The sequence below is a fragment of the Lagopus leucura genome, unplaced genomic scaffold (assembly GCF_019238085.1).
Source record: "Lagopus leucura isolate 7727_CA_CO unplaced genomic scaffold, USGS_WTPT01 Super-Scaffold_100016, whole genome shotgun sequence".
Lineage (NCBI taxonomy): Eukaryota > Metazoa > Chordata > Aves > Galliformes > Phasianidae > Lagopus > Lagopus leucura.
Window position 1 is genome coordinate 8,605,178 of NW_024962270.1, and position 26,322 is coordinate 8,631,499.

At 45.3% G+C, this 26,322-nt stretch overlaps 1 protein-coding gene across 2 annotated transcripts in view; it reads right to left on the reverse strand.

Moving 5' to 3' along the window:
* LOC122182932 (gamma-aminobutyric acid receptor subunit beta-4) overlaps positions 1–26,322 on the reverse strand; it is a 65,415-nt gene that overhangs the window by 19,049 nt on the left and 20,044 nt on the right. For both annotated transcript variants that reach the window (XM_042876621.1, XM_042876620.1), the window contains exons 3-4: positions 19,807–19,874; positions 2,673–2,893 (exon numbers count right to left, since the gene is read on the reverse strand). In XM_042876621.1, the coding sequence (XP_042732555.1) occupies positions 2,673–2,893; positions 19,807–19,874 (289 nt within the window). The remainder of the gene's footprint in view (positions 1–2,672; positions 2,894–19,806; positions 19,875–26,322) is intronic.

Consider the following 26,322-nt stretch of genomic DNA (forward strand, 5'->3'; position numbering starts at 1 on the left):
GTGAGAAGGTACAAGGAGAAGGAGCAGAGCTGTGCTATCTTGCTTGGGCAGAAACAAACAAACGGGCCAACAAATGTTAAAAAAGAAGAACCAACAGAAATTGCCTTCTTCAGCTTTCTTCTATCAGAGCAACTCCATTTTAAAATCCTTTCAAAAATGCAAGACAAGACGAGATGGGCTTCACCCTACAGGAAGGACCTGCACTTCCCTTTCTGTTTGCAGAGCAAGTGTTGGTGCACGTGTACAAAGATAAAGGGAGCACAGGTGAATGTTTAGCTTGTTTTCTTACCTGCTTACACCTGCTGTGCACATGGCTGTGTATTTTTGAATACGTTCACAATACTTTGCACCTGCAAAACTGCACTTAACGCTTCTGTGGTCAGCAAAACCACAGGTGCAGGACATGACAGTCCAGACTGCAAGCCCTAAAGGAAACGTTATCTGTACCACTATGAATAAATTTTGAGACTTCAGGCATTCAGGGCACCTGGCTTGTCCCCCTGTACCCCAGTGCCTTCAAGGCATTAAAAGCTGGCCACCCTGGCCAGAGGCACAGCCCAGGAACAGAAGTTGCAATTGCTTGCTGCTTCATTTTTGCAGTTGCAGTTCTCTCCAGGGGCAAGAGAGCAGCTTCCAGGAAAACCAGCCAAAAGTTAAAACAACACAGGCAGCTCTTACTATGGCCCTGGAAATAACAGGGGCAAACAGCTGTCATTTTCTTTCTTTTGGCCTGCATGCAGTTTTCCTCAGCTCACCCATTTATGCAGGTGCTGGGAGGGAGCTGAGCTCCCCTGCCCATGCTGCAGGGCCCTGCAGGAGGACAGGGGCAGGAACAGTGCCGGAGGTGCTCATGCAGCATCCTTTCCCTGCAAATCTTCCATGGGCTTCCACTGCTCTTCACCCGTGCAGCAGGGTTCACACTGTTCGCTCTTGGAGCTGATTAAATGGCAGCTGATAAAAATATACTAGATACCAGCATCTCTGCTTCTTTTGCTGTGCAGGTGCATGCTAAAGTCTCCTACCAGCCTGGGGGAGGCAGCTCTGCACTCAGGTGGGCTGGCGCAGCAGCTCCAGCTTCACAGCACTTTGTGCCCCCTCCTTCACAACAGGACAGGATTTCTGCTCCTACATACCCTGATTCAAAGCATCTTCTTGCCCAGCCCAGCCTTCATACTTTGTTTAATGCAGCGGAGAAATCTGGGGTAGCCAGCTGGGTGAAGGTTACAATATTTTTGGTGAGTAAAGTTCAGAGCAGTATCAGCCAAGCAACATCACTGGCCCAAGGTCAAGAGATGGATGCTCTTGGGAAAGGAGAGGTGGAATTGGTGGAGGCTCACAGCTGAGCTTATTCCATCTTTTGCTGTATCAGAAGAGCAAGAAGCATACTCTATTCAGAAGGACAATTAAGTGCAGACATCAGAAGACCTACCTACTCCAGCCTGCTCCTTACCACAAGCAGCCACTGCTTCTCTTTTGGCTCTGCCATAGGGAAGCACTGGGTACAAGTCACCCCATTGTCCCTAGCAGAACAATGCCCTGTTTTGCTGTGCCCACACTCAGCCCTGCTCTCCTAGAAGCAGCACTGCTACTTAAAAAGGAGGAAATCATCATAGAAAGTCAGATTTTGTCACAAAGCACAAGGCAGCAGAAGAGCTGATACTGTAAATGGGAAGGGTGGGTGTACCCTCTTTGAAAGAGAAAGGTCTTTCCTCCCCCTCTGCTGCACTGGGACTTAAGCCCAGAGCTGCTACCACAATCACTTGTGAATGTGGAGGCAGGTCGAAAAGCCAGCTGTGAATTTTGGTAGTCGAAAAGGGAATAAAAGAAAAAAAGAAAAAGCAAAAAACACACAACACAAAAAAACACCCACCCAAAAAAAAAAAAAAAAAAAAAAAAAAACCAAAAAAAAAACTAGGCAAACAAAAAACTGTCAAAGCAGACAAACACAGGGTTGGGGAAACCATTGCCTAGATCTCAGCTACACTATCCAAAACTGTGCTGCACTTCTACTTACAGCTGCAGACTTCTCTTTTAGCCCCTACCTGCCCTGGCATCTCCACAAATCCAAGTAACACAGCAAGCCAGCCTTCACTGCACTCAGAGTACTTTCAAATTCTGTGGACTGCCAACACAAATCTGTTCTACACACCACAAGAAGTCTCCTCACTGAGGACCATTCCCCTACTAAATATTGACTTTCAAAGCACAACCATCAAAATTGCTATGATAAAGACAAGCAACTTTTTTTTTTTTTAATGGTCCAAAAACATTTCTTATATTTCATGGTCAAAAATGACTGAAATGTTTGGATTCAAGTGCTACGGAAGTTAGGTACTGGAGTAATGAATTCTTGTGTCTCTAAGCCAAACTTACAGAAAATTATAAGCAACTGAAAATGAGTTTTTCAAATGGAAGTGAATGCACTGTATAACGGTAACCTGAAAAGCACAGAACCAACTCTTCCAATCTCCAACACCTGTCTATAGCAGTAGAGAGATCTTTGGCAGTCTGAAGGTAACAACCATTTCCAGCCTGGAGAAAGATGCTTAAACCTGTGCAGAACCTGGGTATGGCTTGGGTCCCTGTCTGAAAATACGAGAATATCATTCAAATGAAAGAAATTTAGATGATCATTCATGAACATAACCAACAAGAATCCCCTTCACACCTACCTCAGGCCATACAGAACCGTCCCATCAGGATGGAGCCGAATCATGCGATTCTTCACTGTCACCCCATGCAGAAAGGACTTCTTGTCATTCAGGAAATAGGTGTCTGGCAGCCACAGCTGGTCAGCCACCCGGTTGTCCAGGGTCAGGTTGAGAGGAAGGTCGTTATATGCCAGGCGTTTGTCCCGCCAGCTCTGCTGGAAGTACATGGTGATGGTGTAGTCCTAGGAGAGAAACATGCAGAGACATAACTCAGACCCTCTCTGCTGCCACTGCGGAGACATCTGGTGGGTCTTTACCTTTGCTGGCACCCAGATGCTTCTTTCTGAACCACCACCAGCTGGGGAGGGCTGTGTTTTCTTCTGGGAAAATGGAAATAAGGCAGTTGCTAAAAGCCACTTCTAGTCTGAGCAGAAATTCAGGAAGCTCCCAAGGGCACGTGGAAAATCTTACCTCCGGGCCAAGGATTCAAAGTCAGCCCAGGCCAGCCATGACAAGCTATTAGCGCCTGCCTTGTTATACGAGCAGAGTTGGGAGCTCATCGAGATTCTTGGTGAGGGACATATGTGGAGGAAATCTGTCACCAGTGGAGCATGATCGACTGGGTGAGGGGCAGCGCCCTAACCATCCCCAGCCCCTGCAGTGCTGTATGTATCTCCTGCTCCCTTCCACTCCAACTGTACAAAGCTGAAGCTTAAAACAGCAGCTAAGTCAAGATTTTTCTAAAGGGAAGGGAGAGATGTTTTGTGGCCCATAGCTGTAGCCTTGCAGAAACTACTTTAGATGCTCTACAGTAACAGTATATCCTGGAAAGGCCTAAAGGCCCCAAATCAGCTTATTCACCAAGACATACACAGTGCTGCGGCGCTGTGATGGAGGGATGTTTCCTTCCAGATAAATGAGTGGGACAGGAAGGGATCTTGTACAAAATGATAAAATATTCACTCAACAGCTCTTAAATAGGCCAGGAGCCAGATTTTTATGGGTAACCAGCTAACAAGATGTAGATAAGGAAGAGGGCAGGGGAAACCACGTGCAGAATCTTACAGAAACCAGTAACTTTTCATAAGTCCCTAAATAAAAAGCACTCTGCAAATGCACGCAAATGAACTGTTGGGGTCAGAGATATGTTTCTTCCTATGCAGATACGGACAGCACAACAGGAGCCCCCTGAACCATGCAGGTTTGCATGAGGGGCATTTCTGCTGTGCAGAGGAGGGCTGGTGAGGACCTTGATTCTGCACTAACATCTGGGCTGAGCGCAGAGGCATCCTGCCTGCCCACCTTCTCCCACTTACTTTACTCAAAGCCAGGTTTGGTTACCTCTGAAAACAAGCTCCAATAATCCCACTGTATGTGCCATGGCATGCCAGGGTTTGAGTGCCTAACTGATTCAAAAATCTAGACCCACATGTACATCCAAAAGGTCACGGAGCAACAAATATGTGGTGTTGTCTGGATACAAAAGTTATTTCTGTCACCTTTGCATTATATTGAGAAGGAAAAAAAAATAGTGCCTGTTTTCTGGCCTAGAAATTGTTTTGCTATGATTTTTAAAGGACTAAACTCTTGCTAACTCTTGCTTCCCAATCCATCCCTCATTCTGATTTTGGTTAAGGACCCTGCTAAAAGAAAATGTTCTCCCTGCTTACCTCTCCCAGTGGGTAAGGAAAGGCAAGACCTGTGTTGGAAGGACCCACTCTGCTCTGCCCAGCAGCTCTCAGTGAGCTGTCAGCCCTGAGCCCCCTCTCAGCCTTTGCAGAGGCTTTGCTCTCTTCTCCTCCTGCTACCCATGTGATGCATGCACAAAGCAGAGGTGAGAGTAGCACGTGGAGCTAGCAGACACTCCAGACCTCCTGTAAGGAGGGAGAGCAGCACATGTTGAGGCCAGCAAAAGCCCCAGAGAATGAAGAGGAGCTTATCTGAAGGCCTCACATGTTAAAATGGCAGTGCATCCTACCAGCTAATGAGGACAGGGCTGTTAATGTACATCTCCAAACAGCTGAATGTGACTGATAGCTCATCCTTTCTGATGCAGGACTTGAACAATGAAAGGCTGGAATGTGGACACAGGAGGGGTATGGATGGAGAAAGGTATCTCCTGCAGAACTCCAGAGAGGACAAATGCAGAGCAACAATATGAGGGTCTCCCATTTTCCCCAGTTAACAAGTAATTGTTAACTGCTACTTCTGCTTACAGAGTTCCACCTTCTTTTGTAAACATGATGGTTACTGAGCAATATACAAACAACTAAATGCACCGAAAAAAACCACCACAACAACAAAACAACAGTAGAAAGGCTCTGATAGAAGAAGGAAGCAGCAAGGGAGGAAAAATAGTGCACAGATTAAATAATAAATACTAAGCAGAGGCTTAAGATGACAGCATCTGATTTTCTGCAGTGGGTCGCTGTACAAGAACAGGCTGAAGGTAAAGTAATGAAAACAACTTTCCACAGAAGCAATGGAACTTGTTACAAAAGCAGGAGGTCAGCTGCTTTACGGTGTTCTGGAAGGCTCAGGCATGATGTGGAGTCCTCCAGGTTAGAAAAGGGAGGGACTAACATGCCAGGAAAGGAGAACAGCCCAAGGATGCAGAGCATCCTGCTGCAAGGCAGAAGCTCTAGCTCCCAACAGACAGACACCAGAAGCATCCCTCCTGGGCAGGTTGCTCATAAACCATCAGCACAGCTCCTGGCAGACGTGGATCATTGGAAGGTTGATCTGATTGGTTTCCTCTGTGTTATGACCTATACAGACCCCAGTACAAAACCTGACCAGAGGCAGAAGTGTGCAGTCTTGTTGCAGGCTACAGTAGATTCAAAAGCCAGAATTAGAAATTGAAGGAATACTACACGCAAAAGAGTCAAATCTTTGCTTAGAATACAGTATTATTGGCAACATGGGTGTCTCCTGTGCCTAGCCCACGTCTCCAGTACCTTTCTTCTAAAGTGAGAAAGCTTTTAAAGTGAAGGCAACAATTTCAGACTACATTTCACCAAAAACTTGAAAGTTGCTGGAAGCAATGAGGAGAATAAAGGCCATTTTACAACTTACTCCATCTCCAGATGTGCCACTTAATTTTGTCCCCCAGTTTTCCCTCCACCCCTAACTTTGACAAAACAGCTCCCTTTGGAGAAGTGACCAAATAAAAGTCCTACCCCATATAAGCAAATGACATATGGTCTCCTTGTCCAAGATCATAAAAGAACATTAGGAAAGCCAAGATGCTTCAGAAAGAGAGAGAAAAATGGAACATCTGACTTAGTAAAAACCAAGCTGCCACTGCCAGAGACTAATGAACAGTTTGTTGGCTTCAGCTTCTTTGATGATTAAACACCAGCTCCTGTTCCCATCATTCCTGGGAGAGAAATTAAAGGACAAAGTAGTCCTCCAGTATGTTTTATTTTAAGGAGAGGGCAGGGAAAATAGGAATTATTTTTAAGAGAAGGAGAGAATGTGCCTACAATCTTTTGCAAAGAAACAGAGCAGTGTAAAATGCACAAGAAAATATATGAAGGACAGGGCAAGATGGCTACAGTTCTTAGCAAGCTTGTTTAAGAAAACTCCTTTGCCCTCACAATGGATTGTCCATTTCCATGCAGATAAAACAAATCAACGTGTTCTAGATCTTAAAAAGCACCAGTTAATCTGGCATTAGTAAAGGCACAATGACAATCTTTCCTTCTCCAAGACAGCACTAAGTCTGTCTTAGGCTCTCACCTTTGCCTAGGGCAGGAGGCAGCAGCTCTTGTACTTACTGTGCTCTTCATGGGGAGAGAATTCTGCCAACATCCTGCTTTTAATTTATCTTCTGGTGCAAGCCAGTGCCCAATTTACAAGTCTGAAGTTCTGCATGACAACTGCTATACTTAAAGTGACAACTATTGTAGATATTGTCCTTCTTCCTGTTCTTCAACTTAGAAGGAGAGAAATCCAGAATCTCTTTCCATCTACCCTAATTTTGAATAACCCAATATCTCCAGATATAGGTGACAGGAGAACCACATTGTACGTTGCCAACAATGCAATGGAACAAATGTGTTTGCTTCTAGGACAGGCTTTGTGCACCTCTGTACAGCAGGTCTTTGTGATCTTAAACTCATTTTTCTTAGGACATTGGAAGAAGTTTGCATGGAGATGTTTCCCCTCACCAATCTGATCTACTTTTTAGTAATTTGCATGTGTTTAATTGCTGAATGCATGTCCAGAAACTGGGACATATCAGCTGTATCCTCAACAACTAGGGGTGTGCCAGTGAAGTGTCATCTTGTTGCCCTATTTCTCTCCTGCCACACTCCATCTCTATAGCATCTGCACTGGTGCTAGTCCTGCATTATGTTAGCATGCTACATGTTTGCATTTTGCACACCCACAGCAAACCATAGAATGGCACTGCTGGCTGCATCCCATTTCTTCACCCATCTCCCAGCTTCCCCCAGCCCATCTATTTGTACTTCCTAGGAGCTACCCTTACTGCCTTGCAATATATTACCAGTGCCCCGCTGCATGCACATATGGGCATATCTAATATACAGCCATTAATGCTCAAAAATATGTATGTAATAATCATTTGTATCCAATTAAACATGCAACAACTGGCCTATTCAGCTAAACTGAATTTGAGTGAGACATTTAAGCAGTGACTAGTGAAGATACTGGTTTCTAAAGCCCTTAGATGGCTGAGGGGAGAACGCTGAACTATGCCAAAGGAATGGTGAAGCTGGAAGACCAATGACACTTCCTAAACTCTTTCAAAGGTGTTTCACAGCCTCTGCATGCACCTTCAGAGAATTTTCATTTTACAGTGACTTTCTTACCTTTTGCTTGCTGAGAGCTGCTCAATTCAAGTGGTCAACACTCATTATGCTTTCTAGCAGGAACAACACGGTAGCAATAAAATGCAATTTCACTAAAACATTCCCAGAACTCTTCATTCCTCTGGGCTATTATTTTTGAAGAATTATTATTATTTTTTAATGAAATGTCCTCTTCATCGTCTTGTCAAGAGGTTTATTGGACACCAATCTGGTCGAACCATACTCCAGACAGGAGATTTTCTGAAGCCTTCCAAATAGACACTGACTACCAGACACTAGAGGAAGAGAAGGGAGGAATGGCAAGGAGAAAAGGATACTTCTACATCCTTCAAGGGACTTAGAAGCCCACTGGAATTAGGTACTCTAGAAAACAGTCCTATGTCTCTCTTCCAGCTCAGTCAATGCTATTCTGTAGGAGATTTTGGGCACTTTAATCTACCCGTGAAATTGAGACAGTGATGCTAACTTGCCTCTGTGTTGCAGATTAGGATCCTACATCTCTAGGCAAGTGCTAAGTGTGCAGTGCACAGAACTACTCTTTTTTTTTTTTTTTTTTTTTAATTGCCTGGGAAAATAAAACTTGAAACTGAGTTTGTAATTCACTTTGGCATTCAAGACCATCAGTGCAGCTTAGGGCTGCATGGATGAGGAATCATGGCATGAATGAAGCAATACTACTACTTTACATGGCAGAACAAAATATCGTATGTATAGTTCTGAGCACCAAAACCATGGCTCCTTCTGCATTATCAAGGCACACTATGCTTGAAGGACAGTTTTAACTTAGAGAAAGAAGAGTTGTTATTCCATGGTTTAAAATAAAAACAACAAAAAAGACCCACCAAACTGCTGCAAAGATGTTATTTCCCTGGAGACAGTTGGAGGCAAACAAATCCTTTAAATGATGTAAGACATCTAACATGTCTTGGGTGGAATAATTACCACCACTTGGTTGGCAACTCAGTTGGTGCAAAGTGACTTGACCAAAAGGCTACATGGTAGAGCTAATTTCCCTTAGAAAGTACAAGAGTTTGATCACGTAGAAAAGATAACTGGGACTAGGCAGAGATGATATGGAATCAGGCACAGAAGATGCAGACGTTTTTCTGGCAACACGGCACTGTCAGGCCAAGTGGGGGGGTATCCTAAAGGAAGAGGATGGCAGCCTGTAGTCTGAAAAACAAGGCTTGCTTTTCAACAGGCCTATGAAAACTTTTGCAAATTATTGCACTCAAAAAAGCCAGGGCTTTTATACACATAGGCCCATTTCTATATCTGATGTGACAGATTCTGCATGAGTACTCTGCATAGCTGTATCTGTGACCTCTACGCTTGCAGATTGTGTTAGAAAAAATGGCTAGCAGTCACTTGGTGTGTGAGCAGAGAACCGTACAGTCATTCTGGGACAACTGTAAGGTAGAATGATACCAACTGATAACCCATTCGTGGCAACATCTACCATCTAGGGTGCTGACCAGATGGGGTATCATACTTCCAGGCTACCTCTGCTTCCAGTCATGCCCTTGATTGTGCCTGGGCAGAGCCAAAGGAGCCAGACTGAGCAGCAGCGGCACACAAGATATGGCCTACGCTATCATTCTCCCACTTTAGCAATCCAAGTCCTGGCTGCAGGAGCATAAATCTGATGGATGGGTGCAGTGTAGTTAACTGATGATAGCCTTCAAAATGTAGCTTATGAAACACTCCTGATCCTGCTGAACGAGTCAAGTTTATTACAGGATGCATGAGGCAAAAAACAGATTTCAGCAGGCTGTAGAGGTCCACAAGCAAACAGACTTGGACTTCACGGCCAACTGGATGGCAAAGAACAAACTGCAGTCCTTGTCCATGCTGAATGAGTGCTCTCTGCAGTACCAGGACCAACAGTCCTGGAGCCAAGGAGCTCTATTTGCAGAGCTGGCTGAAAGTTGTTGGCAGGGAGCCCATGTGAGCTCGGTAAATAAAGTATCCAGATAATAAAAATACCCAAAGGCACTGTTTAATTTTTCTGAGGGTTCTGATACAGCCAGCAATATTGCGAGGGAGCAGAAATCTTGCAGACAGGAACATGAGCACAGGGCAAAGCTGACCTTCCAGAAGAGAGGAACAAAAGACACCTGGACAGAGGTTTAAGAGAACCAGGATCATACTGGAGCTGGTGTGTCATAGACCTTCAAGTCTGCTTGAACCTCATCAACCACATCAAGTTGAAAACTTGGAGAACAAAAGGGTCAGTACTTTGTGTATCCATGACCTAGGAATGCAAAGTGCAAGGGAAGGGAGATGAAAGGCACAAGCTGCCTTCTCCTGCAGTCACAATGACGTAAAAGGAGATCCTGAGGCAGCAGGTTGCAGCAGTGGAAGAGAGAGGTGAAGAGGGAGATGTTTACAGCTTGCAAGATGTAAACATGCTTGGGTTTGCATTTCTCTTCATTAGAGCCTCAGGTGGGAGCTCACAGCATACTGTAAAGAGGAGTGTGAGGGATGTATAAGAGCGCACATCCCAGTCTAGTGGCCCTCTGCTCCCTGGCAGATGGAAGGCAGCCACCTGCATGTGCCCTGCAGGGAGTGGTGTGGAAGGAAGCAGGGGTTGTAGGATCCCATCTTTCACTTCTTTTCCTGACAGTTTTCTGGCTGGAGACGCCCCGAGAGCCCGCATTTCATCCCACATGCATGCACTACCTCCTTCCCCAAAACGATCCCTTTCATCTGACTAGAAGGCTTTTCTGGATCTACAAACAGCTCAGCAGATCCTTTCCCTTTCACCATCACTTTTCCTTGAATGTTCATTTTTCTCTGTAGCCTAGCAACTCTGCACAGACTCAGAATATTAACAGCTCCTGTCCCCACACACAATCTTCTCCAGAGGCCTGAAAAATGTGATAGCAGAAAGGCTGAGAGTGGCAGGAGCGAGCACGAGAGATGTAGGGAGCACGCAGGGAGCCTATATCAGCATTCAGAAACAGCAAAGCTATTCAGCTGTCGTATCTGCCACCTTCACTCAACATGTACATAACATATAGAGCTATATATAGCCCCATTTATTTACATATTCAAATAGCAACACGACACTCACGCCCTTGTATTCAGAGCTGGGTTCTATATTGAGGTGCTGGCACTCTTGCGCACGCACATTCCACTGCTGCATGCTATAAATATATATATGACAAGATGTCAGCAGGTCAGATCCACAAGATCTAATACAGTTTTCAATCAACCAGATGATTGAAATCTTCGCTTGTGGGAAGATACTTCTGCAGTAATCTTCTCCAATGCTGCAGCATTGCTATTGAAACAGGTGGCCATTTAGAACACTGTTCTCAAATACAGACAGCTTTTTAAATATATATATATATATAAATATATATACAAAGGCTATGGGAGTTCTGCCTCTAATATAAAAACCGAAGCAGGAAAAAATCATCCAGGAGAATTTTCTGCAGTAACAATTCTAACTACTATAGGAATGCCACAGTGCAAGCTGAAGTGGTTCATACCACTGCCATACAACGCTGACATGTTCAGATCTAAAGATAACTTGGCTTGTTCAGGAACAGATGGAGCACTGCAATACATAGCACTGTTCAGCTGAAAGCGTGCTGCAAACCATATAGCCATGGACTCTCATCCTCTCCAATATGACTTCTTTCCTGCTGTGGGGTAGAGTCATCTACGAAATGCAGTGTGAACATAAGTCTCTTCATTGAGAGCACAGAATATTCAGATGGGGGAAATCACCCATTGAGCCAGGCATCTGAACTCATTCTCAGTCCTAGAAGTGGGTTTGATTAAGCCCTGCTGAGGTTCAGACTTGTGATACTGGAGGACTTGCAGAGCTGCTCCTTAGGAAAAATGACAAAATGGAAAGATGCTTAATGGGGATGTGTAAATGCTTATACTCAATAAGCAGCACCAGCACATCTTATTAGTGCTGCAAAATCCCAGATTTGGTCTAGGAATCAGCCAGTCCATCCAACTGCTTGTCCGTATCCAATCTATTCCAGTTGCACAGATAACTGGTTTCCTGCATAACCTCCCATTAATTTATCCTGCGAATGCTACAGGATTTCTAGGAGGAAATCTGCATGGTGGAATAGAAAGCCTCGGGGGGAAGGAGTCATACTTTAGCTCAGCAGCTCCCAGCTTTTCTTCAGCTGAGAGCTTATTTCAGCAAGGCTTCCACAGCTCATTATCAATTGATCTACGTCCATGGTAAAATCATGCAATTCAGCCAACAAAAATATTTCACTCCAGAACATCATTAATGACAAAGACATTAGAGCCTTTCAGTACAAACACAGGGGACTTCATTATAGGAGATGCTATAAAGCTTTCCCCCACTCCCATGAGGACAGATCCAAGCAGGACTGCTGCTTTACCAGATTGCCCTGTGCATACACACCTCAAATCCATGGGACCTCCATTTCAGAAGGAGTTTCTGGCTCCTTGTGCAGGTCCTAGCTTTCTTCTGGCCATTGCATTTGAAGAAATGGTATGGTGATCTTTGGGTTGTTACTTAGCAACTTGACTCTAAGATGTAGTGAATTCACTGGGCTGTCTCTAGAGGTGGCCAATATCAAGGCCAAAAATGTAAGGAGAATTTTGTCATTGGAATAGGATGATTTTCAAAGTATTATGGAAGATAAGATTTTTCCCTTCTACAAGTTGCCATAAATACAGTACATATTGACATATGAGTCACACTGACCTATTTTCCAGTTTTTAACCCAAGCCAATCTCTGTGTAACTAATTTCATAACCAAGAATGTGGAGTACATCAGGATCCTTCGCAGTAGTTTGCTTTTTTCTTAACTACTTTGTGCAAGATCACCACCCTATTATGGAAGGATCATGTTTTGGGGCAGGGATGGGAGCCCTGCTTGTTTGAGTTTCAGCAGCCACTCCCACATCTCATCACACAGAAGTTCCCTCAGACCTGATGCTTTTCTTGACTCCATGCAGTACCTTAATCTAAGGGCTGTCAAAAAGGACTTGGGGATATTGGTAGATAGCAAGCTGGATGTGAGCCAGCAATGTGCCATCACAGCCCAGAAAACCGACTGTATCCTGGGCTGCATTAGAAGCACTGTGGTGAGCAGATTGAGAGAGGTGATCCTGTCCCTCTACTCTGCACTGAGACATCACCTGGAGAGCTGCATCCAGATGTGGAGTCCTCAGTACGGGAGAGACATGGAGCTGCTGGATGCATCCAGAGGAAGGCCACAAAAATGATGCAAGGGATGGAATACCTCCCTACAAGGACAGGCTGAGAGAGCTGGGGCTGTGCAGCCTGGAGAAGAGAAGGCTCCAGGGAGACCTGAGTGTGGACTTTCAAGCTAAAGGAGAGCAGTAAGAAAGAAGGGGACAGATTCTTTAGCTGGGTATGTTGTAATTTGACAAGGGGAAATGGTCTCAAATTAAAAGAGGGGGGATTAAAATTGGACATAAGAAGAAGTTTTTTACGATAAGAGTGGTGAGTCACTGGCACAGGTTGCCCAGTGAGGTGGTGGTGCCCCATTTCTGGAGACACCTCGAGGTCAGGCTGGATGCGGCTCTGAGCACCTGATGGAGCTGTAGGTGGAGCTGGACTAGGTGAACTTCAAGGGTCCCTTCCAACTCAAATGAGTCTATGACTTAATTCTGCATCTTTAAGTACAATCAGTAGGATTTCTGTGAAAGTAGAAAGTGGTGTGAGCAGATATCCACAAGCAGCTCTTGGCTTTTCAAACGGTGCTGGTAAATCACCTTGAGACCCAGCAGTCTATGATGGGATGACAGCTAGAGGAATTTGCAAAACAAGTAAGGTCTAGAAATAGCAGTGAAGGTGGGTTCTTGCTATGGATTAGAGTTTCTCTCTCCCCTTCTACAACTGTCTTTATTTCTTCAAGCAACTCACAGACAATAGGAAAAATAGAAATAGGAAGGGATGCTGCTGCTTCCCTTCAGCTAGCATGGGGTTGTGTGTTTATGTAGAAGTTACTTTCCATTGCTGGAGAAAGCCACCCAGGTGACTGCATGGCACCCTGCAGAGGATACTGCTCACAGCCATAGAGCAGGACCTTCCTTCTCATTCCCTGTTACTTCTCTCCTTCAGGAAAATACCACTTAATATGTACAGAACTGCTACTGTTCGATTTTCCAAGCAAGCAGCCACCCAATGCATTACAGCCCTGCATGCAAGTGACAATTGCTGCATGACCTAAGTGGTACTGAGGCAATCATTGGCAGAGGAAGGCACAGACCATTGCCAACTCCGAAGAAACCTACCATCTCAGCCACATGCTTGCAATATCACAGTTTAAATGACAGCACACCGAATCCTCTAGCACATGAAACAAAGCACAACTCCTATTTGTCCACACCACCACAAAATCTGGGTACATCAGAGCTGTACCATGCTTATGCTACACTATAAGAATTTGGCCCTTCTTCAGCACCAAGGCATCCTCTGCTACCTGCCATCGCAGGAGCCTACAGCAAATCCAACAGGACTACATCCCCTGCAGTACTATTACAACACACCACCCATTCAGCTATGCACCAAAGATGCATATTTGCTGTGTTTTGTGCTGTGAATCAGGAGATAGTTGAGGCTAGAGGGACACCATTACAGTACTGGAATGTCCTGTCATACTTACAGCATATAACCCAGAAACCTCTGACTGTAGGTTCTGAATACTTGAACCTTTAAAGCCTTTGCATATCCAGATACATAGAACAGACTGATTGGAAAATATGTTATCATTTTTCCCCCCATTGAAAGTAGTTGCCAACAAAGCAGAATAATTTCAGATAAATATGAAAAACGCTGATATATTTGAAGAGAATATGTGGTAGTATAACATTCGTAGCAGTAATCTCTCCTTAAAAACTTAAGTTTTAAAACTCAAGACAAGCATTTCAATGGAAAATCCTCTCCAGGTGTATATTATGTTTTCTGCCTGCTATTGCAGATGTACAGTTGGTCCACTGGAAAGCAATCAAAGGCCAAAAGATGTGCCCGTGTGTCCAGTAGCCGAAGAAGCTGCTGTCTCTCATACCAAGTCTATCCATCTATGCTGCCTTCTTTCACCAACTACATTCAGCACACAGCAGAATCACCTATGTATTAATGTGTGTGAGTTATATTTATTTGGGATTCAGCTAGGCACATTCATACTCCAGTGAAAACAAGATACAAAGCCTGATCAGGACAGATTAATCTACAGAATTCCTCTACTTGGGCCATTTCAGACATTCCTGATAAATGGAATCTTAGACATAGTGGAGAGAATGGTGCACCCCCCGATGGCAGCATAACAGTCTGTAGGATGATCTTTTCTGGACAAGAACACCCTTACACACCTGTAGTGGAATTGTCATGGCTTGAAGCAGTGATTGAACACCTGGTGGGAAGGCAGGGCCAACCCAGGATTGCTCAGGTGCATGCAATGTACCTAATGACTAGAAGGTGTGGAGTCAGGATCCACCCCTTCCCAGACCTCTTTTAAGGGTTGGCAGTAGAAGCAAGGGCATCTTACTGAAGCTTCTTGCATACCTGAGGTCTTCTGAAGGTAAGCAGGTTTTTTTTTTCCCCCCTCACTTATTTCTGTGGCTATTGCATTTGAACTAACTGTCACTTGCTGCAGCTTGGGGTCCTGCTGCTCTGCTGTCATGTTATGCTTTTCCTTGTGTTACAAAACACAAGCCATCTTTTTCCTTGGTTAAAAGGAAGTTTAAGACGCTTGCAGCTCATAGCTTTCCAGGGACATACATTGCATACCTCTTGAACAGGGGTAACTGATCTTCCTAACAAGGCAATTTGGTTTCTTAGGTTTCAATCAAACTTCTAGAAACTAGGAGGCATCGTGTCTGCTATCTCCCTGTAATTTCCAAGTGGTCAGCCGATTGCTGGCACTCCTGTCAGGCAGCAGTGTGGTGAGAGGTGGTGGTAGAAGAGTAGGGAACAAGAGGCAATGAAGTGAAATATCGAGGTTAGCTTTGCCAAGCATCCTGTACCAGCCACTAACCTCTCTGCACTGCGGACTGTTGCCCAGCAAAATGTATCACCAGTCCCACAAATATCACTGCTTTAACACCTTGTATATCCCTGCAAATGGTTCTTTATGGAAGCCTTGCTTCTTATGCTAGCCCTCTACAATAATCCTCTTGTAACTTTTCAACTTGTCACCAGGTTTATAAAACTTTAAAGCTAGTGCTATAACAAACTGAAACAATGTTATTGCAGATGTAGGAGAGCATCTTGGGATGAATAAATTATGGGAGCCACGAAGAAATCATGATGACAGCGGCTCCATGCTCCAAGTTGCTTATGGTGTGCAGATACACAGGGGGAGCAGGTTTAGCAATGCAGAGATCATAGGGCAGGGAAATTGAAGCATTATGAAGGATAACCATCTCTTCTTCTAAACACATACAATATGTCTGGTTGTTTTACTTAATGAAATCCTTCATGAATGCTTGAAGGGAATCTGAAACTGTCTGGTACTGGAAAAATACATCCCTGAAGATAAGGGAGGCAAGGCTGCAGGTGGAAATAGCAGCTTCCACTCCCACCCTGCAGAAAGTGGGCAGACTGGGCCAGTTCTTCAGCTGTCTGCTGAAGGGCACGCAGGAAAGACTTCCAGCTCCTGAAGCAGTTGATGCTGGATACCATCAGAGCTGGATCCAACCAAATAACTTCCCCAGCCTGTTTCCTCAGAGGACAGCTAGGAAGTGCCATCCTCTTGTTCTTGGCAGATCCACTGAGCTACAGAGCATCATTATGAAGGTGTTACTCTTTTCAGGCTGCCTTTAAAACCCCAACTTGCAAATTCATACAAGACCTGAGAATTCTCCAACCAGGCCTTTCATTTTCATGGATCAACACTTCCCAGAGGATCTGCCACTCAGGTGTGCCCTCCCCAGTACTTACTTGGCCTGGCCCCTGCCACCTTTTCCCAAGCATTTCAATTGATGTTACTGATCTTGGCTCAGCAAATAATCCTTCTAATCAATGACAAGAACAGAGGCTGCAGCTCAGCATTGCTTAGCAGAGCTAAGAGGAGAACACAGCAATAAAGCATTACTTGAGCAAGTGAGCTTGAAAATACGGCTGGCCACACACAGTTAGCAGCTGTGGTGAATGAGATGTCATTTTTTAAAATAAGGACAATAGTTTTGGTCCCTCATGATTAGGAGATCACTACAAAGCCAGCAGTGCACCTAGGAGCCTCTTTTAACCCAGTGTGACTCCATCTGCACTGTACCATGTCATGGTGTCAGGGCATGGCTCTCAAGAAGATAAGATGCTTTGCCTTTGTACAACAAGGAACCAGGAGATACTGAGCTTGTACAGGCTACTGCAGTGTGTTCTGTGGTGTCTGGGAACTTCCAGGGTAATGACACAGTTGTGTTGTCTTTGTGTAGCCCTGTAGACTCCAGGATTGAAATGTCATCACATAATCATTTCGGCAATACCATTCCCATGGGAGCGGAGGCAAAGAGTGTCACTTAGATTGTGGATGGAGCTGCATTCTTCTAAAGCACCACATCCAGCCAAAGTCCTGTGGAAAACAACTTCTTGAATCACGCTATGGCCAGGCACTGGCAGCACTTGTTCCCTACCATTGTGCAGCCAGTAAATGCCAGGAGTCCCAGGGATAGGCACATGGGAGAGCTGGGGGTTCTCCTCAGCCTGCCCAACCCATTGTTCCAGAAAGGATGTCTGAGGATTAATTAATTATCCTACAAGGGGCAGTAAGTAATAACACTCCTGGTGGAACAATAGAAGCTATTTGGTTGCCATGACAACTTGGCTCCACTTGTGTGCCTTTAATTTATTCATTGCACAGTCCCTTCCCCAATCACACACAATGCCAAAAAATGCCTTGTTTTTCTTGCCAGTCACCATGTCCAGAGTAGGGGTAGGACATGGCCCTTTCCTCGGGGCATCTGTCACACAGAATGATGCACGTAAATCTCTTCTGCCTGGAAAACTGCATCCCATGAGATTCTGCTCCCTGTAGGTTTGATTTTGATTCTCATCATTTAACCCCTTTCAAAGCCTCCTCGCTACATTTCTTACACGTCTTGATCTTGAGTGGGTTCTCCTGCAACCACAGGCAGGAAGAATGACCAGGATTTTGTGTGCTTGTCAACCTCTATGGAGAACCAGGAGATAATCAGAAGCATGGAAGCGACATGCCATGGCAGCATCAACAGATGTGTGGTGTAAGCAGTGTGTAGTTCTCACTCTGGTTGCAGCCATGCCATGATTACAGAAACGCTCAGTGTCCATCAGCAGTTCTGCCCACGTTCTGTAAGACCCAGAGTGATGTGCAGATGAAGGTCAGTGCAGGTTCAACTCTCCCCTACACTCCACAGAGGTTTCTCTACAATCTTAATCATACGCTTTTGCCCCAGCAGTCCTTCTGCAGAGGAAATATGGTGTTCACTGGAAAGGGGAGAGCGTTGCTCTCACAAGGAAAGGGTTGGAAGTATTGCTAAGAGAATGGCTGCTAGCACAGTATACAGCATGCCTGACTACAGCAGGTGTGTGGCAAAAGACTTGAGAAGACCTTACAGCCCATGGACACACCTCCAGCAGGAGCTTCATCTTGAATTTGAAGCATTTAGCTCTCTTCTGATATCTATACAGGAAGATCAGGGTAATTGTAGCACTTAAGCTGAGAATAAATCCTTCACTTCCTGCAATTACATTTGTGCAATCTGGTGTCTTATACAACATTTCCAGACCCCAAATTTTTCATTCTGACTTTAGCAAGGAAGGTGACAGCTGCCATGTAGGAAAATTCAGGTCCAACTTGAGACTGGGGGAGGAGGTGACTTAATGTTGAGCTTTGTCCTGACAGGCAGGATAGATGGAACTGGGTTAAGCCATCTGCCTTTTTGAAGTTGAGCTTAACCTCGAGCACAGTTACCCAATGCAGTAGGGACTGAGAGCGTTACCTGAATTTTTGTATGTACATGCTGCTCAGTGTCACTATTAACACTGAGGTGTAACATGCCATACAGAGAATGATAATAAAGGTTGGGCTAGAGAAAACAGGGCAGGGGAGTCTGGAATCAGATAAATAGAACAGGAGCATTGGGAGATCAAGATTTTAACAGTCTCGAACAGCAAGAGCTCTGAGCTGGCCTAGGATACCCTGCATGGGTCAGGAATGAGGAATAGGACAGCTGCTGCTGAATGGTCCCCATGCATCCTCATGGCATGCAGAGGGACTTGGAGGAAAAGCCTCTGGGCAGGAGGGAGGAGGTAGGTCTAAGTGACAGATCAGTGCAATGCAATGGGGTGAAATCTGTTATCTGAGCAGAGAACAGTGGTAGGAAAAGCTCCAGCCTATAAATGCCACCCCAAGCAAGCAGATTGCCCTAAGATGCCTCCCTTCCCAGTAGAGATCTCTAAAGAAATGCCAAATCGCTACCAGCAAGCATACAAAGCCACTGCCCATTTTCCATCTTTGCAGTCACAGGCTGACTGTAAAGCTACTCTTGCTTTTGTGCCACCAGAAAAATACAAGCATCTTCTTTGAAGAAGTAAGCATTAATGGCTAGAGGAAACAACTGGCACAAAATGAAAAGAGATGAGAGTCCACTCTGGGTAAGTTGTAACTAGTTCCAGAGATGCCAGCCAAGTTTCTTCATATTGACAGATGACACTCAGGATGCTTCTCTGAGCTAGTGAATGCTAACCTTTCCAGGACTTGTTTCATCAGGAAGAAAACTACAGTCCTTCAATCACATCACAAATACTACTAGCAGATACAGGCATGTACCAGAGGTCCATCACACCAGCCTTGCTTTGTGAGGGCTTAATTTCAGAATTGTTTTGGTCTGGAGCTGGGCTGTGGGGCCAGTAGTGACACAGGCCAATTAGTGGGTGGAAAGAGCAAGGCTCAGACAGAAACCAGAAAAAAAAATTTGGAGACCTCATTTAGTACAGCCCGGTGATGTGCTGAACTTTCTTTTTTTATCACGCTGCACACGAAGAAATCATGCTTGAATTTGTTATGCTTTTGTGATGAAGAGCTGTCTCAAGCCATAGTACAATATCTCTCGTAATCCTATGTCCAATGAGAAAAAAAATGCATTTTGTATCAGAAATTACAACTTTTCTCCAACAACTTCCCAATAGTTGCAGGGAAGATCTGCAGGAGGAGCTTAAGGAAGCAAAGTTGACTGGCCTTTTCGTCAGGGCACCCTGGCAGCTCAGGTGACTCCAAGGAGAGATTGTCTTGGATGTGCATCTCAACCAGGAAAAGGTAAAACATTTTATTAGCCTTTTGTTCTGTTTGTTTTCATCCCAAACTCACCATGTTGACTTCAGAGATCTGGTCAATGCTGGAGATATGGATGCTCATTCCCACTGTGACAGGGTTACCTGAAAGACAAACAGACTAGGTTAGGACCATATCCAGGCTCTCTCCTCCTGCCTGCTATTACAGCACTGAGTAGAAATGCATGGATGTGACTTGGAGCAGCCTCACATTCTGCAAGTACCCAGAATTTCAAAGTCACATGTGCTCAGATTATTAGAGAAGAATAGATTTGTCTGACTCCCAGCTTGATTCTTTAATTCTTGGAAGTTAATCACTCCCCCTAGTTATACAATTATCTCTAGTTATTCTAAATAACACCTTCAGAGACATCAGCAGGCTCTCAGAGGTCTTGCAAAAGGTGTTGCTGATTGACTATACACAGAACAGAGCATCAAATCCATGCAGCACATAGGCAGGAAAGATACTCAAGCTCACTTCTCCATCCTCCTGCCAGCGCTGCCATACCAAACAAAGCCCAGATGAGTTTTAATACCCAAGACACCAGACAAGTAATGGAAACAGATCCATTAAGTTAGAAACTAGCATTTCTACTGTGGCTTTTCAGGGAAGCAAAGAGTAGTGTTGGGATTAGAGAACAAATTCCCCATTTTACCATTGGCGTAAGGGTACACCATCCCTCACTTAAGCTGTGTAAAATGATTTGCAGAGAGATACGCATCCACTGCTGAAACTAGCACAAGCTCTACCTACAGCAGCTAGGGATAAGATTTCTGAGAGCCACCAGTCCCCTGTCATCCCCACTGCTCCACAGTCAAACTCAATTCCACTGCAGCCAACAGTTCTCTTCTCACATGTGCCAGGTAGAAAATGCTTCCTTGCAGTGTAGTACAAGTGAGGGAAAGGCAAGCAGCTCTGCCACTCAAGGTATTAACTCTTCCATGGACTCATTAGTAGATCTAAGTGCTGGAATATTTACAGATAATCATGAAATGGCTTAGAAAGTAATTAGGAGATTGGGGTAGAGGGGAGAACCACACAACTGAAAATGAAGTGATTTTTTAATTATATGTTTCCAGAAGTAGGAAAGTAGTGTCATTAGGGCTGCCTTGTGATTGGGTGTACTGTTAACCAAGACCCTCTGCTGCAAATTAAGCAGCGTTATCTTTTAATGGAATATGAACAACACTGAAAACATCAGAATCAACAACTGTAATTAGACCCTGCTAGGCAAATCCCCTGAAAAAGGCAGTGCTCTTCTGCAGCACTCCTGGCTCGCTGTCAGTGGTGCCAGGGACAGGGTGCTCAGGAAACCTTGCAGAGCCTCCAGAAATCCCCATGCAGGCTCCCAGCCACATCCTTGTGTTGCTCTGCTCATCTATTACAAAGGAACCAGGTGGGAAAATAACCACAAGTTACTCTGTGACAGCCAACCTTCTCACATCCTGCGCTGTGCCAGAGGCTGACAGCAGCACCAGTAAAGCACTTCAGGAAGTCTCACTTCAAGTAGTTTGTCTTTTTTTTCTGCACTCAGGACCTTGTAGTGATAGCAGCTATGGCAGGAAGTATCACTGCCCTGAAGACCTTACTGACTAATTGGCTGCAAGAGGAAAGATGGGGCTGTGTCAGGGCTGCAGCAGAGCTGGGGAGAAGCCAGCTCCTGACTTCTGAGCCCCACTGCATGCCAGTGTTATTTCCTCCAAGAGATGCCCTGCTATCTTCTTTGCTTCCAGTTTGTCAATGTGGTACTGTGGTCAGGTGTCCTTTCCTTTCTTGGTGAGAGGAAAAAAAAGCTTTTCTTCACCACTGCCATGCAAGAGACCCACTGAAACAACCAGCCTGAGTGGCAATAGGAAGCACTGACAGCGGTGATATGCAAATATTTGTCAAATGCAGAGACTATCCAATCTAATCTATCTGTCTAGACATTTGTGCTGTGTTCATCACCATGGTATCTGAGTGCCTGGGGTCATGCAGTGACTCAGTGTCAGAACTGTGGATAAGATCCAGACCTTCCAACTCTCAGCTCCAAGACAAGTGCTGGAGCGGAGATCATCGTGCTGCTCCCCATCAGTCTGTGCTCACCCGCACCCAGCACTTGTGCCCAGTCAGCAATGTTCCCAATGGCCACTCTGGGCACTGCCAAGACCTCTATACCCCATCCATCACAGCAAGTGGGAAGCTTCATGAGCTACTTCCATCCCCTGGGATATGGATTTGTCAACTCACTCCAGAGATGAAGGTATGCAAAGATCTATATTGGATCTACCCTTGGCTTGATTGCCAGGAAGCCATTTTACCTCCATTCTAACTTGAAGACTGCCCTTCCACCTCTTCAGGACAGCACACGTGCATACACAGCCAGCGGAAAATACTCGCTCTAACTCTTACCACAGCCCAGAGAGAAACTAGATCGGCTGCTGTCCAACATTCAGGCTGTAAGTAGTACACAGAATAAACAAAGGACATCAATTCTGCCAATGTTAATAGCTTCAGGCAAGAGGGATACAAAAAGTAGGGTATTTAAAATACAGGATAACGTCATCTGAATTTGTTCAAAAGGCAGAGCTCTGCATCTGCAGATCTGAAAAATGCAAAAGAAAACCTGATATTAAAGATTTATGCTTTTATCTGCAAACTAGACCTTTAGCCCTTAGAGAAAATGCTTATGCCTTGGAAAGGTTTGTAGGCAAGTTCACAAGTGAGGGACAGTGAGAAACTGCCTCTTCCACCAGTGAACAGCACTGCCATGCATCTCCATTTCTCACCACCACTGGAGAAGTCACCAACATTTTATCCTCAAAGCAGTTTGACGTCTGTGAAAAATGTTCTCAGGGGAAGTTGGAAGGAAAGCAGACAAAAGAGTTATAATAAAATCAGTCCTTTTTCTGCAAGTGATACTTGTCAAATACAAAAACAGCCAAGGTAGAGAACAAGTTGTGCTAATCTGCAATATTTTTCCAGCAACCAGTTATTACTTTCACATTTTATTTTATAATGTTTTAAAGCCCCAGAACCCAGCATCGTGTTGCTACAGAAGCAATCCCTATGGCACAACTGCAGAGGAAAGATCATGTTCCCAAGCCTGTCTGCTTTCACTGCAGCCAGGGGTGATGGCAGCCTGGATCAAGGCATTTCTTCCAGTTTTCAGCCTTGTAGTTCAGCTGCAGGAGGAAGCAAAATCTGTAGCACAAAATTCAGTGTATGTAATGTGCCTCCAAACACAATATGGTGACTTGGGCAGCTGGACTGCGCCGTGGTTCACATCGCCCTTTCTTCACTCCTAGCCCAGAAAGTTAAACTAGAGCAAGTTTGGATTTCTCTGCCATTAGATTTCCAACTACGATATAGAAACAGTCAAAGACTCAAGAACAGTGAGCAGTCAAATGTAACTTATTATCTACTAAAGCCACATCACTTTTATAAACTACAGCCAGTGCTTTGAGGAGCCTGGTTCTTGCATCTCTGAGTATGTGAACCTGGCATTGCTGGCACAGCAAAGGCTTGCAGTTGCTAAGGGACAGGCTTCAGCCTCAAGTCTACGCTCCAGCCCAAACTACAGGAACAAAGGGTTGACAAGGATCTTGGGAGGTGGCACAGCCCACATCCTTCACAGAAGCAGACTCAAACTTAAAACTTCTTTAGTGGAGGCTTTCTTTAAAACCACCAGTATCAGAAATTCTCTTACACCCCTGAACAATCTCTTGCATTTGACTGCAATGAGAAAGCTTTACTTGAATATCCAAATTAAACCTTCTCTGCAGTACAAGCGTAGTTGATTGTCTCATCATCTCCCACCCTCCCCCTCCCCCCAATGATAGTGAAAGAATAAATCAATCATCCTTCTTTGACAACAGCTTTCATGTACTGAGAAACCATGACATCCTTCTCCCTCCCCCACTAATACTGTCTTTCCTAGATTAAATGCACCTGAATTCTCCAACCTCTCCTTGGAGGTCATGTTTTCTAAAGCTCTAACAATTAGTGCTGTTCTCCTCTGGCCTTTTGCCAATTTGTCTACATCTCTATTTTAAAGGATGGTATCCAGACCCTGAAGTAAAGATGACATGTCATCAGCACAGAGGGGGAAAAAAACAACCTCCAATGTATAGCATTCTCCTAAACCACTTTGGGTATACTGCTGTCCAGAAACCACTCCAAACCCACTGCTCCCATCCTGAGACCTGCTTGTTTTGAGTAGGAGTTCAGAGATATCAATGGAGCAGCCCTGTTCTTAACATTCAAGTGCATCACATGTAGAAGAGAGGGAATGTAGCACTGTCTTTTGGCCAAGAGTGAGGCTCATCCAATCTCATATATGCATGACTCCCAGTGTTGCCTGCTTGCACCCTGCCTGTGGCATTATCAGTCTCCAAGATTGCCTGGGAAGATCATGGAGTAGATCCTCCTAGAAGCTATTTTAAGGCACGTATGAGACAAAGAGGTGATTCAAGACAGCATGGCTTCACCAAGAGCAGATCTTGCCTGACCAATCTGGTGGCCTTCTACAATAGTGATGGCTTCAGTGGATGGGGGAAGGGCGATGGATGTCATCTACCTGGACTTCTGCAAAGCCTTTGACGTGGTTCCTCACCACATCCTTCTCTCTAAATTGGAAAGGTGTGGATTGGAGGGATGGACTGTTCGATGGATCAGAAATCAGTTGTCTGAACGCAGCCAAAGGGTTGTGGTCAATGGTTCTGTGTCATGGTGGAGGTCGGTCACAAGCGGTGTCCCTCAGGATGACGCCCTTCATCAGCGATAGACGGTGGCATCGAGTGCACCCTCAACAAGTTTACGGATGACACCAAGCTGAGTGGTGCAGTCGATACATTGTAAGGAAGGGAAACCATCCAGAGGGACCTGGATAGCCTGGAGAAGTGGGCCCATGAAAACCTAATGAGGTTCAATAAGGCCAAGTGCACGGTGCTGCATTTGGGTTGGGGCAATCCCAGGCATTTATACAAACAGGGAAGATCTTCTTCAGAGCAGCCCTGTGGAGAAGGACTTGGGAGTCATGGTGGAAGAGAAGCTGGACATGAGTGAGCAGTTGCACTTGCAGCCCAGAAGGCCAACTGTGTTCTGGGCTGCACTAAAAAAAGGGTGTCCAGTAGGGAGAGGGAGGCAATTGCGCCCCTCTACTCAACTCTTGACTCAGTACTGCATCCAGACCTGAGGCCTCCAGTATGGGAAGGACATGGAGCTCTTGGAGCAGGTCCAGAGGAGGGCTAGTAAGATGATCAGAGGGCTGGAGCATCTCTCCTGTGAAGAAAGGTTGAGGGAACTGGGCTTGTTTAGCTTGGAGAGGGCTCCGGGGAGACTTTCCAGTACTTGAAGGGAGCACATTCACGGGAGGGGGAATGGCTGCTTATGAGGGTGGATAGGGATAGGACAAGGGGGAATGGTTTTAAAGTGAGGCAGAGGAGGTTTAGTTTGGATATTAGGAGGAAGTTTTTCACACAGAGGGTGGTGACACACTGGAACATGTTGCCTGAGGAGGCTGTGGATGCCCCATCCCTGGAGGCATTCAAGGCCAGGCTGGATGTGGCTCTGGGCAGCCTGGTCTAGTATTTGGCATCCCTGCGCATAGCAGGGTGGTTGTAACTAGATGATCATTGTGGTCCCTTTCAAGCTAGGCCATTCTATGGTTCTATGATTCCTGCAGTAGCATTAGAACTCCTTTAAAGTCTTCTGCTGAGTGAAAGCCAGAGAAAATGAGTTTTCAGACACCAAATCTGTACAAAGAACAGGTCTGTGCCTCACCCTACAGTGAGGCATAATGCTCTGTGCATGCCATTCCATGCCAGAGAAACCAGAGGACAGCAGTGGGACTAGAGCCCAGAAGCAGCAAGTCCCAGACAAGGTTGCCCTGTGTTGGCTGGCAGAAGTGTTTCTGCAAAAGCGGGGCAATACAGGCAGACACAGAGAGGGCAAGGTTTCTTGTTAGATGCCACTATGGGACTGCAGTGCTTTACTTGCATTTTCAACGATTCCTCTGCTCCCACCTTCCTCCCGTCTTCCACCTCCAATTAGAGTGTTCTCAGGCTTGCCAAAGGCAAGACTGGCACACAGATAAATTTCACTCCCAGGACTTTTGCCTTCAATATGACTCCCGCTTTGCTGAATGCAGAACTGTTCAGTGCCTACTTGCTCTTTCTGCAGGAAAAGGCTTGTCCAAGCCACTGCCCCTGCTTTGTTCTCAGCACTGGACCTCAGGGCAGCCTGGCTTTATGTTTACAACTTAAAACCGTGGCCTACGTCACTGCTGTGTGCAGTGAGGAGCTGGTTATACAAGGCTGACAGACACTGTTAGTTAGATGGAGAGAGCTACCAGGTAATCAGTGGCACAGAATGGACCAGGGCTTGCTGCCTGGATCCAGACGTGCAGGCTGCCAAGAAATCCCACTCTGTCCTATCCAGAACAGCTTTCAGCCCAAATACTATTCCACAGTTTCTTTTACATCTTCCCAGAAGATAATTTAGAGTCCCATGTAGTGCCTGAACACTCAGTCTCACCACAGGGGAGTCGCCCATAGTTACCGCCAGCACCAG